This window comes from Arthroderma uncinatum, assembly GCF_011692745.1.
Source record: "Arthroderma uncinatum strain CBS 119779 chromosome Unknown scaffold2, whole genome shotgun sequence".
NCBI lineage: Eukaryota > Fungi > Ascomycota > Eurotiomycetes > Onygenales > Arthrodermataceae > Arthroderma > Arthroderma uncinatum.
The window spans coordinates 6,227,054-6,243,361 of record NW_022983864.1 but is presented as its reverse complement, the minus strand read 5'-3'; the positions used below and the strand labels follow the sequence as shown (position 1 = coordinate 6,243,361).

At 47.5% G+C, this 16,308-nt stretch overlaps 4 protein-coding genes across 4 annotated transcripts; 2 read left to right on the top strand and 2 right to left on the bottom strand.

The window, feature by feature from the left end:
- Positions 1 to 1,421: 1,421 nt before the first annotated feature.
- GIQ15_03790 (uncharacterized protein) lies at positions 1,422 to 2,151 on the top strand (the record flags this gene model as incomplete). Its single annotated transcript, XM_033551207.1, has 4 exons — positions 1,422 to 1,610; positions 1,669 to 1,813; positions 1,875 to 2,058; positions 2,142 to 2,151. 4 exons carry the CDS (start codon positions 1,422 to 1,424, stop codon positions 2,149 to 2,151), a joined length of 528 nt encoding a protein of 175 aa, XP_033408368.1.
- A 279-nt stretch (positions 2,152 to 2,430) lies between these two features.
- Positions 2,431 to 2,836, top strand: GIQ15_03789 (uncharacterized protein; the record flags this gene model as incomplete). The annotated part of the gene is made up of 2 exons (XM_033551206.1): positions 2,431 to 2,601; positions 2,651 to 2,836. The coding sequence occupies 2 exons, from the start codon at positions 2,431 to 2,433 to the stop codon at positions 2,834 to 2,836; spliced, it is 357 nt and encodes a 118-aa protein (XP_033408367.1).
- A 318-nt stretch (positions 2,837 to 3,154) lies between these two features.
- On the bottom strand, positions 3,155 to 12,484 carry GIQ15_03788 (uncharacterized protein; the record flags this gene model as incomplete). Its single annotated transcript, XM_033551205.1, has 7 exons — positions 3,155 to 4,449; positions 4,503 to 9,036; positions 9,089 to 9,163; positions 9,223 to 9,442; positions 9,524 to 9,744; positions 9,886 to 12,326; positions 12,463 to 12,484. The coding sequence occupies 7 exons, from the start codon at positions 12,482 to 12,484 to the stop codon at positions 3,155 to 3,157; spliced, it is 8,808 nt and encodes a 2,935-aa protein (XP_033408366.1).
- Positions 12,485 to 14,065: 1,581 nt separating this feature from the next.
- On the bottom strand, positions 14,066 to 16,238 carry GIQ15_03787 (DNA topoisomerase III; the record flags this gene model as incomplete). The annotated part of the gene is made up of 4 exons (XM_033551204.1): positions 14,066 to 14,101; positions 14,151 to 14,276; positions 14,331 to 16,091; positions 16,152 to 16,238. The coding sequence occupies 4 exons, from the start codon at positions 16,236 to 16,238 to the stop codon at positions 14,066 to 14,068; spliced, it is 2,010 nt and encodes a 669-aa protein (XP_033408365.1).
- Between the last annotated feature and the right edge of the window lie 70 nt (positions 16,239 to 16,308).

The following is a 16,308-nucleotide window of genomic DNA, read 5'->3' as shown; positions in this document are numbered from 1 at the left end:
AACCCCAACCCCAACCCCAAACCCCAACCCCAACCCCAACCCCAACCCCAACCCCAAAGGCCTAAAAGCTATTAAAGAAAAAATCTCTCTAATAAACCCTTTTTTTATCTACTATTCTTTTAATAAAGAATTCTAGCTCTTTATTAATAGCTAAGCGGCTATTAAGAGACTAAGAAAATCTTACTTAGAGGGTAGAAAATACTATATCTTTAGGATTAAAAGAATAGCTAAAGAGTTAAAAAAAAGAGACTATTAAATTAAAATAGCTTAGAAAATAAAAAAGTAGACTTTATAGCTAAACTTAGGGCTAGAACTAGAGACCTAGAGGATATCTCTAAAAATAAATATACCTCTCTAGCTAATATTACGAGATATATTAAAGAAGTAGGGCTAGAAGAATAGAATTAAGACCTAGAGGAAAAGAAAAAAAGAAATCTAGAAAAGTACTATTTACCCTTTAATATATCTCTAAAATAGTAAGTATTTAAAAATTAGTAGCCTAAAAGAAACTAGTCTATAAGATATTAGCTTAAATTAGGATATAGATACTTTAAATCCTATCTAAGAAGGCTCCCTAACTATAATAGCTAAGTCTATTAGGCCTATAAGAGAAATTAGAAAGAAAACTCTAACTACCTCCTACTTACCTATTTCTACTATAAAGAGATTAGAGATAGGCTTAAAAAGGAGCTTAAGATAAAAAACTAGAATCTAAAATATATTTTTTAGACTAAAAAGGAAAGAAAATAGCATCTAAGTTATTTAAAAGAAATAAAAATAGCTATTAGAAAGTAGCTATTAGGAGAAATTAAAATATAGGGTAGTAAGCTCTAAAAGTTATTCCTTAAAAAACTATTTCTTATTTAAAACTTATTTATTATCTCTTATTTCCGTATCCTTTTTCTTTTACTAATAACTATACCTAGTTCTTTATAAAAGAGACTATACTATATTAAATTTTTTATCTTTACTAGATAGTTAGAAGATTGCCCTTATATATTTAAATTTAGCTATAAAAGGTTAACTTAGATTAACTTAGGTAGTAAACTCCCTATAGTCTTTGACTATATAGGAGTATAATAAAGAATAATAATAATAATCAAACTTTACTAGATAATATAGAAACCCAAAGGGTTGAGCACGTGACCTTGACGCTGGGGGTCACGTGGGGGCCTCGTGGTCACGTGGGAGGCTTCTGGATACACTGGCATGACACGGACTCTATCTACGGTAGAGTCTGACTAAGGGCCGATTATCTCAACATTCTGTTCTGGAACTCTATCCAATGAGCGTTTATCCTAGGGCTGCGCCGCAGATGGTCTGTAACACCAACGCGGGGAAGATGAGTTATATTAAGCTGACGCGCTCCTGCTTGTGCTCGTCACTTCTATATTCTTTATTGTACACTATTATTCATCTTCATGTTACCACCTGCAAATGCCGCTATGCTTCAAAAGTCCCTTGAATTAACGACGAAGCTGGTTGCCGCCAGTAGCAGCGCTGTGACCACGGTGACGAGCGAAGGTAGCCAGCTAGTTGCGGCTTACGGTCCACAAATGCTGGAAAAGGCATCCGGTATAACTCACGTTGTTTATCAGGGCGCTGGCGAGGTTAGTTATGCTATTCCCTTATTTTATAGGCAAAAGCTGAAATCTATAACTAATCAAGGCCACCGAGTGGGGAATTGAGAACCCTCTTCTGGCTACAGCCGCCGTTGTTGGCAGTGCAGGCGTTCTTGTCATTGCTGCCCCAGGCATAGTAACTATGCCGGCTCTTGCAGCCATGGGATTCACCTCTACGGGGGTTCAACTTGGTAAGTCAACTAAGGACATCCAAGTGTTTGCTCCCTCTAATAATTGCCGGTTGAATTCCAGGTTCTGCCGCTGCTGTCGTTCAAGGAACTATTGGAAATGTCGCGGCTGGCAGCCTGTTTGCAGTGGCGCAGAGCGCTGGCGCAGGCGGCGCAGGCCTGGTAGCGATTAACGGGGGTGTTCAAGCTGGGGGAGCGTTGGCTGCTGCCGGCGGAGGGCTTGCGTGGCTGAGGTCAAAGGTTATGGGGTAAGAGATAGAATGGCCCCTCAGCCCCCACGAGGCTCAGTTCTTAATTGTACATTCAAGCTGTTAAACGCCCTATGTTACAGCTTGTCGTAGTTATATTACGTTATCTATATGACAAAGGTACCTTGCGGACCCCTAATAGCTAGTTATTAAAGGCGACGCCGCACCAAGAGGCAGTGAGAGGCGCCAGTTATTCAGCATATATATAGCCTGCTGCCCTCCCAGGCACCTGAGAGAGTCTATCCACGTTCCACTTGATATATACAAGCATATTGCATAGCTATGGGGTCTGACTATTACTCTCGTTTCCCGGGCTTTCAGTCCAATCCAACTGCGTCTTCAACGAACGAATTTACCCGCCTGGCACGTCATATGGGCTGGAGCAAAAAATCCAAGACCTACAAGAGGGAGCGGGCAAGTTTCATGGCCTCAGAATTCGGCACCCACTACGGCATAGACGGGGCAAAGCTACAGAACTGGCAAGCTCTTTGCCTTGAACTTCAAATCAAAGAGCCCATCGACACAATCACTAAATGCCGGAAGGTCTGTCTCCACTGATACTTTGGATTTGACATAGCTAACAGGCTGAAAGGCGCTCAGCAAGGTCCATGTTAATCTGGTTGACCTTATCGACGCCCGTCGAACCGGCAAGGCTCCCACGAAATTTCCGAATTCCCAGTCGCTTAGGAAATATACAGTCTCAGAGGGCAAAATATTTCCCAAAGCAGCCGCTAAGGAGGAGGGGTTCCTCAAGGCCTTGCTCCGACGCATTCTGTAGACTCTTAGGGGGCGGTGGAGTTATACTTGCTCTGACGGACGGGTGAGCATGGAAGTGTACAAGTCGGGAGATTCAAAACATTTCACGGTGGGAGGAATCTATTAACGCTTTATATAAGAGTTATATTATTATTTAAATCACTATATCTGATTTTTAGATTGGCCTTTTAGCCACTCAGGCCCCTATTAGCTTATGGCGGTGGTAGGGGTAGGCAATATACTCTTTTGACAAATTTTTTGTATAATAGATAGTAGATATCATGAAGTTGAATTAGATTTAAGGGGTTTGTAAACCATTCTACGAAACCCAAAATCAGGCTCAGAATTCCCCTACCGAAATCAGTTCCCCATTTAAGATCCATCCAAGGTGACTCCTCCCAAGACTTTGTCCTTTCCTTCGTAGATTCAATAAAATTTTGAGAAATGGTATTGGGCTTCTTGTAAATCGGCACTCCGTTGCCATGACTCCATCAAAAGTTGCCCGGCTCGCCGGATCTACGAACCCGTCGCCGTGGACCTTTACCCCGTTGTCATTTGGCGCGCAGGAAGTTAGGCCTAGAAACCGGCAAAGTAGGAGGTACTCTTCGTGCTGTCTCAAATATAGTTGGCCCGCGAACAGATTTAGTTGCATGGTGATGGCTGGTTTTAATGGCGACGTCGAAACAGCCGGGATGGTGAACGCGGTGAGGTCCTCCATTGACGGTGTAGAGGCACTTATGCGCGGTGAATAGACATGTAGCGTGACTGCTTTGTATTTCCTGATATCTGGGAGTAGCTCGTTCGCCTCAAAAGGGCTGAGTATCACACATTCTCTGGGGTCTGTGCCTCGACTACATGCAATCCATTGTACGGGCCTCAAGAACATCCCAAGATCCATGCCCGCCGGGTCTCGGACGGTACAGGCAAAATCTTTGGATGCACGTAGATAGTCTGACCACGCGGTTAACTCCAGCGATTCACTAGCAGTGGTCTCTTGCAGTGTTCGAAAGATAGGCTGTAAACCCTTTGAGGAGCGACTAAGATATCCCACTCTTACAAAGTGCTTGATTTCCTTGCTGATGGTATGCGTAAGGGGTTTTGCCGATGACGGCCGCTCGACCTGCTGTTCTCGTTCATTCTCTGGAGATAATTCGCGTTCCTGCTCTTCATGTAGAGCTGTGCTGTTAAATGAAAAAATTCCGAATCGCTGACACTTTTCTCGAATGGCATCCAGCTGACTCCACCTTTTGGATAAACTCTCATTCCGTACGTGGTCTAAGAGTACTTCTTCTTCGATGGACTGTCGATCAAACCCGTATCGTTTCTGCAGACTCTGTGCCTCCGGCTCGAGCAGTGACTCTACAGCATCTAACGGGAATGTCGCTGTTGAGTCACCTAACAAATCAGACCACACTGTATGACGACGTTGATGCCGTACCCCCTGCGTAGCCCACAGCGGAATACTTCTCTTTGTGTGGGCGCCGGTCTCTTGGATACTCCACCTCAAGACGTCAGCTACCTCAACACGGTCGCCTGCACCTTTACCGCTGCAGTCGAGAATTTTCCTTTCCACCTCCATCGGGGCACAAAACATCACGGACTGGCCTTTTCCAAGCTTCCGCATACGCATGCACGCTGTATCCTGTAAGCCTGGGAGCGCAAAAAAAACCTAGTGGAAACAACAATACCTTGTACGAGCCGGTCTTTGGTAAGTCCAGGTCCTAGCGTTACAGCTGCCCGGTAGTCTACCGGCAACTTCAAATCCGTACCCCGAGTGTGTGCCTCGTCTAGATACACTAGACACTGATCCATCTGCTTCGCATATGGGGAGACCCTGAGATCCTCAGTGATATAGTCCCGAGTCAAGACTGTTAGTTCGTTGTCATCGTTGAAGAACACCGCCGCACATGCCTTGGTGGGTGGAACACGCTGAAGCCATGAGGCTGCAACTTGTTCATTCTTTAATTCCAGGACCTGTGCCCCAACGTCAAGAAGAACCCTAACAGGGGGATTTGATGCGGCTACTACGCGCAAAAGTGTTTCGGCATCGAGGCATTCGTTTGATGGGCCTCGTGGTATATGGTAGTACGAGTTCTCCGGGAGAAGCAGACAAACGAGCTGGGCTGCATTTGTATGTCTCTGCTCTTCGACGTCATTCTGGCAGATAGACAATGGCAGCAGATATCGACTGTCATTAGTTCCACTAAAACCTGTGGTCGGAAAAGTCTTCTTCCGTGCAATGTCCCATCCTGAGGATGAGAGTTTAAATGGAAATTCTTTCATCTCCTTGGGAAAAACGATATTTGACATATAAAAATCGATGACGCCTTTGGCAAACCGAAGAGTGGGAAATATATATCGAGAGCATTGATCATCATCGCTCAGGTTTACGCCTCTCAGTTGTTGGTAGGGTAACGGCAATCCAGGGGCATCTCGGACCCAAGCGTTGTACTCCTCTTGTGCGTTGTCGGATAGGAGAAGCTTCTCAAAGCTGAGACGAAGCTGTTCGTCATCAAGCCCGCCATAGTAGTACGACAGACAGGTTAAAACAATGGTGGCATCGGGATGGCTAAATTCAGCTCGTGCGGCCGGGCTGTCTTTCGCTCGATATGGAACAGCGAGCATGGTTCGTGATGGGTCAAGCCCATAGTTGACGCGCCATCTTTTATTCCTTAGAGCAAAGCTCAGAACCCCCCCGGCAATAAGGCCCCTGAGAAGGAGTACACCTGTTTTAATTGATTCTGCCGTAAACACGGTATCCTGCAATGGTTTTGCTTCAGCTTCCGTCATGGAGATATCAGTGAGATACCTGAACAGGACTTTTCGTACATTATGAGGAAGCGTCCACACAGGTATGCCGCGGAGTCCTTTATCGCATATTTCATGGGCTACAGTATCTAATAGCGTTTTAGCTGCAGCCGCATGGAGGATTCGAATGCGAGGGAAGGCCCCTTGACGCGCATGGTTCACTTCCAAGCCTTCTGGGAGCAACTTGTGAACCGCATGTATGCAATCAGAAATCGTTTTCAGAACAGCCTCTGCGATCAACCAACGATCTGGGCTAAACTCGACTGCGCGCTGAGTTCCCATGGTGTAGATCAGTTCAAACCGGACGCTTAAGATTTCGTCACTTTCGTCCAGCACATCACGCGAATATTCGTCAAGCCATCGTTGCGTTCCGATGATAGCGTTTCCAACCCCCCAATCTCTGGACAGAAGACGATCAAACCCCATCAGTTCAAAAGAAAGAATATGCTCCGGTTGCACGAGGAGTACGCCCCCGGAGCATTTGCAACTTTCGAACAGCTCTCTAACCCTGGCTACACTCTCTGCATTTAACCGGAGAGATCGCGAGATTGGAATATAGTAAATACGCCGGTTGATCATACCGCCTAGTTTCTGAGCGAGTAGGTGGAACATTTGGTTCGCTAGTGGTTTAAGAACAACAACCCGGACCATCTTTTCGGTGTCTGCTAGAGTGGCAGCGGCAATTGGGACAATAACAGACGATTTACCTTCACCCATGTTCAGCTGCAAGAGTGAGTTTGCGGGGGACGAGGGGGATATCATCTCAAGCGCGACCTGGGCTTGGACTGGGCGAATGAGCATGTCATTTTCTATCTCAAGGAGAAGCCAGTCCGGATACTGCATGGGTTCCCAGCCAACGTGACCGGGGTTTTGGAGTTCGTCGAGCAGATTTGCGACGTTATCGCCGCACTTGACGAGCCGGTGCGCACGTTGGAGAGCGGATATTGCTGTTCCATAACTAACAAGAAACCGTTTCCAGCCTTCATTTAAAACGGGCAGCTTGTCTCTAGCTAGGTGATGGAGGAGTGAAGTTGGAGACAGCCTTGGCCACATCCTTGCATCATAGGCAAGTTTCTCTGCGGCTGACGACCGGGATTGAATGTGATTGTAGAAGACTCGGTAGGTCTCGCCGACATTTTGCCTGCACACCTCTGCAAAGTCCTTCACTTCGGGCACAACTTCTTTCAGAGGTTTATGAAGCACGAATTGCTCGTTTTTGGGGAGCGATCCGAGACTTTTGAACAGATCATCCGCATACTGTTTTTCGAACCCATCCGCTGGGTCTGATGTTTGGCAGGCTAATAAAGATTTGACGGCGGTCCGATCCATCTCCTCCCCGCATCGTTGCCCAATCCACATTTGACAATCGCTAGAAAAAGCGGGCAGACTTTGTGGCCCTTCACAGTTCATGATATGGTCGAAGCTAACATGTCCAAGCCTTGGCCTATAGTCCTCTGGAGGCTCAGAGAAGGAGTATATGCAGGGGGTCTTTATACGAGTAACCAGCCTGTTTAAGATGCCTTGTGCTCTGTGGGTGTAATTTTTGAACTCAAAATTACAGTACCAACTGGAGAATAACGCCTGTGCAGTTGATAACGCTCGTTCTGAGTCGATATATGTGTTGTGGTCGTTGTCACTCCGCCCACAAGGCCGGATTGAAGGCCACTCTTGAATAAGAGTGTCGGTGAACGATTCGACTCGCTTTTCCCTCTCGCACATATATTCTCTTCTGCGACGATCTTCGGCTTCGTTGTATGTCTCGCCATCCAGCGCTGGCAGGCTGCTCTCTGGACACTTGTGGAACGACTGACAGTGGGCCTTGATCGCACTTTTCAACCTATGCCTGTCAGGGTGGTATCCATCGTGAAGCACAAACCGCGGATGGTTGGGTGGCTGCAATGCACGAAGCTCGGGAGAGGTTGCGAATGCCAGCAGAGTTTGCAAGAGCTCCTTTCTCCATCGCTGCGAATACGCTAAAGTGGATAAGAAAAACATAATCTTGTATTTGTCTCTCTCCTGACTACTCTGCGATAGACTGGCCTGTAGTGTACACCACCGGCCCGGGAGGAGGTTTGAAGGCATATCAAGCCACGAGGTATCATAGCACAGCGGAAGGGGTTCTCCGCTGACACCTTCGAGAGGTCGTGGCCAAGATTCGATCTCGCATAGCAACTGTGAACAATCTCGTAGGTCCGCAGACCAATCATCTACCTGCTTTGCGATGCTACAGACATCAAGCTCGCGTGTCGAAATCCGACCTCGAGGTAGATAGATACAATCAACATTAGTCTTATGGTCCTCAGCGCCGAAGCCGTGTACACGATATACGGCTTCCCGGATGGCTGCCCTCTCAAGGAGGTGCCTGTCTATAAGTATATTTTCTGCTGGAAGTAGACCTTGTATATCTTGAGATTTGGCTATATTGAAGACCGAATCGACAAGTTTACTGAACGAGGGATGCTGTGCGAGCGGCGAGATATTTTGGTTCCACGTAATCTTTTGCATCACTTTTAGGTGCTTAGGATAGTACTCCCGCCGTGGCGTCAACTTTGCGAGAAGCTTTAGTATATCGATTTCATCACTATCGAGTCTGAAGAATGACTGCGTGGATGCTGACTCTAGCCCTTTGAGAGCTTCCTCTGTCCCTGTCCTTCCGGTGAGTCTATCAGCTAGACAATGACTCGCCATCGCATGGAGGTAGAATTTATATAGCCTGCTTTTTAAACTGCCATTATCAAGTAAGCGACCTAGCGTCAAATCCACCTGGTACAGATGGTAGGAGACATTCTGCAAAGACGGATCGGATCTAATTCCCACGGATACGTGCTGATCTGTTCTTTCAGATATGACATCGCCATGGGGAACAATTACGCTTCGTGACGAATCGCGGGATCCACGAAAGATAAGCTTATTCGTCAGCCCAGTTAGTGCCCCTAGTGATTGGTTTTCATCCACGACCATTCCTCTAAATTGTTTCGATTCAAGTCGCAAGGAGTTTGGCTCCAAGAAAAACTCAAGTTTCAGGCGTGGCAGGTGAACATCCAAGTAATCCTTCTTGTGGTTGGTGAAGATATGTATATGGTTTGCGCTTTCCAATGGACTCAGGACCAGTGATACCGCCTTTGCCGTTGGACTTCGAATATCGATCAATTCCAAGTCACCTTTGACCAATGTGTAGTGGCACCCATCCTGTTTCATGAGCCAGCTACTTGAGGAAGTCTTCCAAACATTTCTCAACAGTCTCCACTCAACACGCGCGGTGGCCACTTCCAACCAGTGTGCATAATTTTTAACAAAAGCATCGGGGAAATCCTGAGTTAAAGCAGATTCGGGAATAAGCTCGTAAATGCGCCCGCATATACTCGTTCGAATAATAAGCTCCGAGTTGTGCATCCTAAAATGAACCTGGCACCCCTGTGAGCAGTCAAATTGTATAGAGGACCAAAGGAAAGATAAGCAGACATACATGATGGCCACATTGCTTATCCCGCGTTTCAAATACCATGTCGGCCATTGTTGAAGGGACAACCTCAAGGATTTTCTACGCAATTGAATTAGCATATTACCACCCTTTGTCTTTGCAGAAAGTGGTGCTGATACCTCACCGAATATCCGCCGGTAAGTTGCATGCAATGTATACGAGGGCGGAAGCCGTGTGAGAGGCAATCCGTTAACTAGCAAGCTTCCGTTGAGGATATTGTAGCTAACCACCATTGAGTGAGCACCAGGTTCACTAGGCGTCTTAGTCTCGAGCCAGCGATCTTTAGGAGCAGCTAGAGCCGTCCAATCACTAGTAGAGTTGTACCCTGTCCAAAGGCGACTAATTGTCTCATTAAGGCCGTTACTTAGCGCAGGGTGACACCGGATAAACGATTCAAGAAGTTGGCATAATCTTGAATACCTTCGCAATAGAGACTTGATACTTTGAGGCAGGCTATCGGTTGACGTAGGGCAAAGGTCATGCACCGCGATTGCGCATTCTGTTAATGTTGAAATATCGCCGCTAGAGTTTAGTAAGTGGTGAAGGTACTGCGATTCGACGTCGAAGGTCCCGTGGCAGCTTAGGGCCATTTCAAGGGCACGCTTGTACAAAATTGACCTCGTTTCCTCCTTCTGTTCAGCCTGTAACTTTTTAGTTAGCTCTCGCACCCATCCTAGCGTAATTTCCCGCGCTCTTCGTAAAGTACGGTAGCAACCCTGACGGACTGAATCATGGCAGGAAAGGGAAAGTAGTCGGGTTGCTATGATTGTAAAAGTACGGACTGCCGGCGCACCTTGCCAATTGCCTTCGATACGACTGAGAGAGTCATCCAGAGCAGAGAGCAGTGATATGCCAAAATCTTCTTCTTCAAGGTCGACATGGGAATCTCGACATACCATTCTACCACTGTCTGAACCGGCTTGCCATATGCTCTGAGCAATCAAGATGTGTGTCTCCTCGTGGCTAAAGTTTATTGAGTGAGTGAATAGCCGGACCGCAATGTTCCTCCACTGTAGCCGATGACCTGCACGTAGCGTGCAAAATTCATAGAATTCATGAAGCGTTAATCCCTGTGGACATTTGTGTTGCGCTGCAAGCACCTCGTTGGAGGTATGATCTGTGCTGCTCACAGCATTCTGCATCCCGCAGTACCTAGAAGATTGAAGATCGTGCGTGCATTTTTCGCGGATGCTGCACTTGCCAAGAAGGTCTGCTGCCCAATTTTCTGTCTTTGAGTCATATAGCGAGTAGCTCATGCCGTTGTTGACACATATATTGTCCCTGCTAGCTATGGAAACTTTCCTCGAATTATAATGCGAGACAACAAATGGCTTTGGGATTGACGCTATCTGAAGCCTCCCCGCGGCTGGTCCAGAAAACTTGCTCAGGTCAGTATAGCCGTAGAGAGTGTACAGTTTCCCTGTAATTTTGGACCTAGGGGGTGTAAAGTCAGGGTCGCCAGAGAATACGTCTACAAGAATGCCGTATGTCGTGTCACGCCATGCAGATACTACTAACGGTACACGAAGCTCAAACACCACTGCCTTAGCCTCCAAATCTTTCGAGGGAAGTGGCCACTCGTGGACTTTGATTGATAGGTTCATAGCCCTTTCCTCGAGCGCACACTTCTTGCAGCTATGGCTGTGGGAGGTGACTTCGCGACGCTTTTTCCATCGGGTTATGAATTCACAACTTAGCCCATTTGAATCCTCTATCAATTGTTGGTACTCTCGTTTCAAGTCTTCAAGCTGTGATACTCTCCTGTCTCGTTCAGTTTGTGCCTGCGCTTCAATCTGAGATCGTAGTGACTGGTGGTTCGGAGACTGATCAAAATATCGGATAGGGAAGCTTCCTGTTTTTTTAATGGGCCCAAAGACGGATGGAAGATGTGGGTTGGAATTGTCTCTCCTTTCAGAAAGATATCGCTCAACACGGAGTAAGCGTTCCATATGAAACCTTTTTGGAGCAAGCAGCGCCTCAAATAGGCTTGGTGGAAACCCTGGATCATAGTCTCTCAGTAACGGACAGTGGAAAATGGCACACTTATCAAGTGCTACCCACAGATCCATTAAAGTAAGCAACATCAAGGAAATATCCACCGGGTTGCCCCTATAGACAGAGATGGCGTCGCTTGTATATGTATCGATCACTGACTTTAGAGCAGTGCACGATTCTTCTCTAGAGAGGTTGAGGTTCAACCAGCCATCAAGAAACTCTTGAACCCAGAACTCCAGGTCCGCAAGAAAAATGAATCTCTCATCCACAGTGGTACCCCGCGGACGCGTGAGGTCTGGCAGCACTGTGCTGCACTGTAAGATACGAAAGGCGCATACAGGGATAGAACCAGTGTGACTTGGCGATACCCTTTTCCGGGAGCGTACGGCGGCAAGATGTGGGCGTAGATTGCTAAGTGACAGCCGTACATCATCGACAAAGCAAAGAAGTCGCGGATTCCATCCGGACTGCGTCCCGCCGGGATCTAGATTGTCTTGAATCGCATTCCATCGGTCTGCCAAATATTGTTGTACGTCCCGTAGTATACGCCTTGTATAATAGAACCAACTGGATTCCTTGGGAACATCTAGTTTTAACACACGACGGCTGATTTTCGCTGTCATAATAAACAACAGATCATCCGGGAAAGAGGACGCATGAGCACTCTCTAAGAGGTGGGTCATGAAGAAAATCATGAATGACTTGTACGGGTAATGAGAGACTTCCCCGTGATTGTCTTGTAAAAGGCTGGTCTGTAACGCAACGCGGAGGAGAAGCCATAGCGGCGACCTCCGCCAGGGATGAAGCGTGTTGTTCCATATAACGTCGTCTCGCGTGCGTTTATGAACTCGAGGAACGTCGTCAAGCGGTTGCCCAACTGCACGGAGAATGCCAGTAAGCATTTCCGTGACAAATCTAGGGTCAACCGTGTCTCGAGTCTCTGGAACTTCTGACTTTGCTTTCATTACTATCGGGATTACCTCTTCATGAGTCTCGGCATCCAGCCGCGAGAGAAGTTGGGTCAGAGTGGCCCGGAAACCAGTGTCTGCTAACCGGTCATGTTCAACCAACACTGCCGGGCCTGGAAAACATCGTCGAAGTCGTCCCTTAGCCTCTATCACGCCTTTTGTAGTTGGGGAGAGCTCCATTGACTCGAACGAATACTGAGAGCGAAGTCTTCGCACGATGATCCCAGCATTCTGGCCACGGATGTGTAGCGAGAGAAGTCCTATTGACAATTAGCTAGAGCTCTTCCATCTTGATAGCTTGCGTGCACCTTTATCTTTCATGTTAATCAGTACTTCTCCCAAGTTTTCTGCCAACAACCCTCCGGAATCGCTGCGTAGGGTAGACATATCGCTAACCATCTCGGCACATGCCCTCCATCTTGATTGCTCGTGCGCTGGGCAGATATCGCAAAATTCTACCAAAGCATGAAGTAACGTCTCTAGAAGAGTAGCATTTTGCTCGACATCATCGTCGTTTGACTGAGGCAATTTAGGTGGGAAGAAGACATGATTGAAAATGTACTCTAGATTTCGTCGGTTCGCATGCGGCGGTCCTCGATGAGAGTTAGCCATCCCAGAGCAAAGTACTGGGCCCGCTATTTCTCCGGAGTTTAATAAAGAAAATATTTTATATGAAGGGTGTGAAGAGCAATATTATGAGCCTGCGTATAGCATAAAATCTCCGATATGCGGTATCCCTCCAGTTTCCAAATGTTCGCAATCCCAACGACCAGGTCTTTATACTGTTGGTCCACATCGATAGTAGTGAAATCGCAAGATTTGAACCAACGAGATCTTGACAGTGGTTGAATAGGATGGATAGTAGCAATCAGTCGTTTTCTCCAATATTCCTTCTTTTAGGAGAGTATGTGGTAGACACTGATAGGATGCCTCCCCTCTTCCCGAATGCATCAGACGTACATCAGGTGTGCATCATCTTGTCAACAGGACTGGTAGTGCTCGCCAATCCTGTTTCAGCAAGAATCCGGCTGGATGCCATAAATGCAAGGACTAAGAGATAAGGCAGCTGGTATAAGTACTATCGTTGTACTAAAGGAGAGGCCAGGGTGAAATAAACCGCACATGCACACGAACGTATACATTGAATCTACTAAACCTTTTCGAATGACTCGTAACCTTGGATTATGTATTGTACCAGTACCAGTACCATCATATACGGGTAAGGGTAGCTGGGTGTGTTGGTCCATGTTCTTATCACCACTTGATATGGTTCTGACTGAATGGCTCCCTCCCAATTACAAATCCATCTGGTAGATTGTGTTCCTCGACATTTCGGTAAACTTTCCGTTAGAATCTAGCTGGCGGTCGTAGATGCGAGAGTATCTACAGGCGACCTCCGTGACTCACGGGTTTCCAGATTCGGGAATTGTACTTTCGGCTGATCTTGCATGACGCACGAATAACCCCGGCAAAATCTCAATGAGCATGCACAGTCTTGATGCAAAGATGCCCAATTACGAATGGACTGGTAGGCGGATTATCCCCAAATCGACAGTTTTGGGGCGAACAACTCAATTTCATTTTATATTCGGTTAGAACCCATCACGATATAGCACTGATTTGCCACATTTTATTGCAGAGTTCGATTAACATCTAAAGTAGTTTTTACTAAAGAGTTAACGGTCGAAAATGCTGACTATAAAAAGTTAGGCAATCCAGCTATGCCAGACAGAATTGATGATCTTTTCGCCTGTTAGGTTGGAGAATATATCGACCTGCCCCGGATTGTTGTTGTTGGTGATCAGTCAAGATAGAAGAGTCCCGGAAACTAGGGCGGTAAATTGGAGACAAGAAATAAAATTTCTACATGGGGATGGTCGGTCGGCAGACAACAAATGACGGCGCGGAATCAACACCAAGTCGGAATGTATTCTTGCATAGGATTGTAGTAGGTTGGAGCGCGGCAACTGGTAGGGTTCGATGGTGAGGTCGACAATCCTCAGTTCATTTCAACGAAAACATACTTCCGAACGGCCTATAATCATATCAGCGGAGTAGTAGATACACCGAGACTCAGTCCTCACCGTACGAAGGACGTCCGGGTGTTGCTGCATGCGAGCATAGACCCCTCGATACTGCTCGATAATTTCGTTAACGACCCGAGTCTTAGTCGTTTGTCCATTGCATATAGCGTTCATCTTTAGCTCCATCTACGCCTGTCATCAGCAGCCCATGACGGGGATTGATCAAGAATGTTATCTTACCTCCTTGCGTAAAAACGGCTTCGTCAAATTAGTCTCGAACCCCATATTCTCGTGGCCCTCAACCAAAGCGACCCCAAGAGTCGTGGGTATGAACTCCCGAACACCTGTGATAGCGCCACCGCGGCCAGCACCGCTATTCCTGCCGCCACGACGAGGGGCTACTGCAGTTCTACCTCTACGACCAGTTCCGCCTGGCAACTCCTCGGACTCTTCGTCATTTCCATGCCGCGCCTGCCTTGGCTGAGCTCTGGCTTCGACGTATTGTCGGTTTATAATTGTGGCAATATGGTCGGCCATGGTGGCATCAGTGCCGATACCATTCGCGTTCATTAGTGCAAGCAGATCTGGTTCAGTTAGATATCCAGGTGGTGACGTCTTACCTTCACCGAGAATGGCTTCGGTCGGCTCGAAGACCTCACCTTCGACGAACGGGGGAAGTTCTTGGTTGGTCCACCGATCGTAAACGTAAACATCGAGATAGTTGCGCTCTAATATTATAAGGCCAGATGCATGGAATGTTTCCGGTCCATAGAGAATACTAATGTCGGTCTTTAACCCCTGGGCATCTTTGCTGCAGCATGCCAGAAAGCGCCGGACGACGAACTCATGAACACGTTGCTCTTCATGTGAGAGCGTAGTTGGATTGACGAAATTGACCGGGTGGATAGGCGGGTGGGCCTTATCATTATTATGTCCGTTACGGGGCCACGAAAAGCCTCCTTCGACCAGCGCCGTTGCATAATCCGCCCAGCGGCCGCCCTGCGCCTGCTTCTGGACGAGTCCGCGAAGGTCCATACCCTGATCGAACTGATCTGTCTCGGTTCGAGGATAGCTAATCCAACCTTTTTGATATAGCTTTTCTGCAAGCTGCAGAACCTTTTGACTGTCCATTCCGAAAAATCTGCTACCGCACTTCTGAAGCTCTAGAGTAGTCAACGGTAAGGGTTTCCACTTGCTCGTCGGCGTGGTTTTGACCTTTTGGACCTGAGCATTCTGCGAAGTGAGACACCGCTCATAGAGAATAACAGTTGTCCTTTTGTCAAAGAAATTTTTACGAGCCCAACTAAAGTGCACCCTTGTTCCAGCTTTTTGATGCATCAATTTGATGCTCCAGAATGGTTCCGGGATGAATTTCCGAACGCGCCAGTAGCGCTCGACGATGAAGCCAAGCGTAGGAAACTGACAGCTCCCGTAGCTGATTAATTGAGAGGCTTCTGACAGATTGCCTCGCTGGAGTACAGGACAAAGGCTCAGAGTGAGGTGCCGGGTGAAACTTGCGCCCACACGAAGATCGAGCTCGATACGTGCAGCTACTGCGTTGGCTTGCGCTTCGTCGAGATCGGCGGGACGATGAGCGGCGTGGATGATATGCGTTCTTTCGATATTGGAGAAATGTGCTCTTACTGTGCCACCAGCGCGACCCAGAGCCTGGTTGCTTTGTGCTGCCACCGACCGAATCTCGGTACCTATATGCTCACCTTCGCGGTCGCAATCGGTCCAGATAAAGAGCACGTCGGCCCGGCGAGCGTGATGCTTGATGTTGTCCGCGATAGGCTCGCTGTTGCTACCAACGAAAACCTCGATGCGAGCGTCAAAAAGCGCAGATGGGTCGCATGAAGTCCAGCTCTTGTATCGCGGCTCAAACTCGTGGCTAAGGAGGTGGCCGAGCACAGAGGTCATCGTGACACTGCAATGACCCCATTGCGGAAAGGTGTAGTCGAATTCGTAGTTCTTCACATACGGATTGCCTTGGATGTTATGCTGCACGTCCATTAGCTCGACTAAGTAGCTAGCGGATTACGCGGGTCTGCGCTCACGAACGGTAATCACTCGATCGCCCAAGTGGTTTGCAATTGCTTTCGCAATCGATGGCTTTTCCGCAACGCATAACACCGTCTTCACCCCCATAGCGGGTCGTGTGTTTCGCGTTGACACAGTTCGGAAAGGCAGTGTGTATATACTACCCCCAAACGACGCG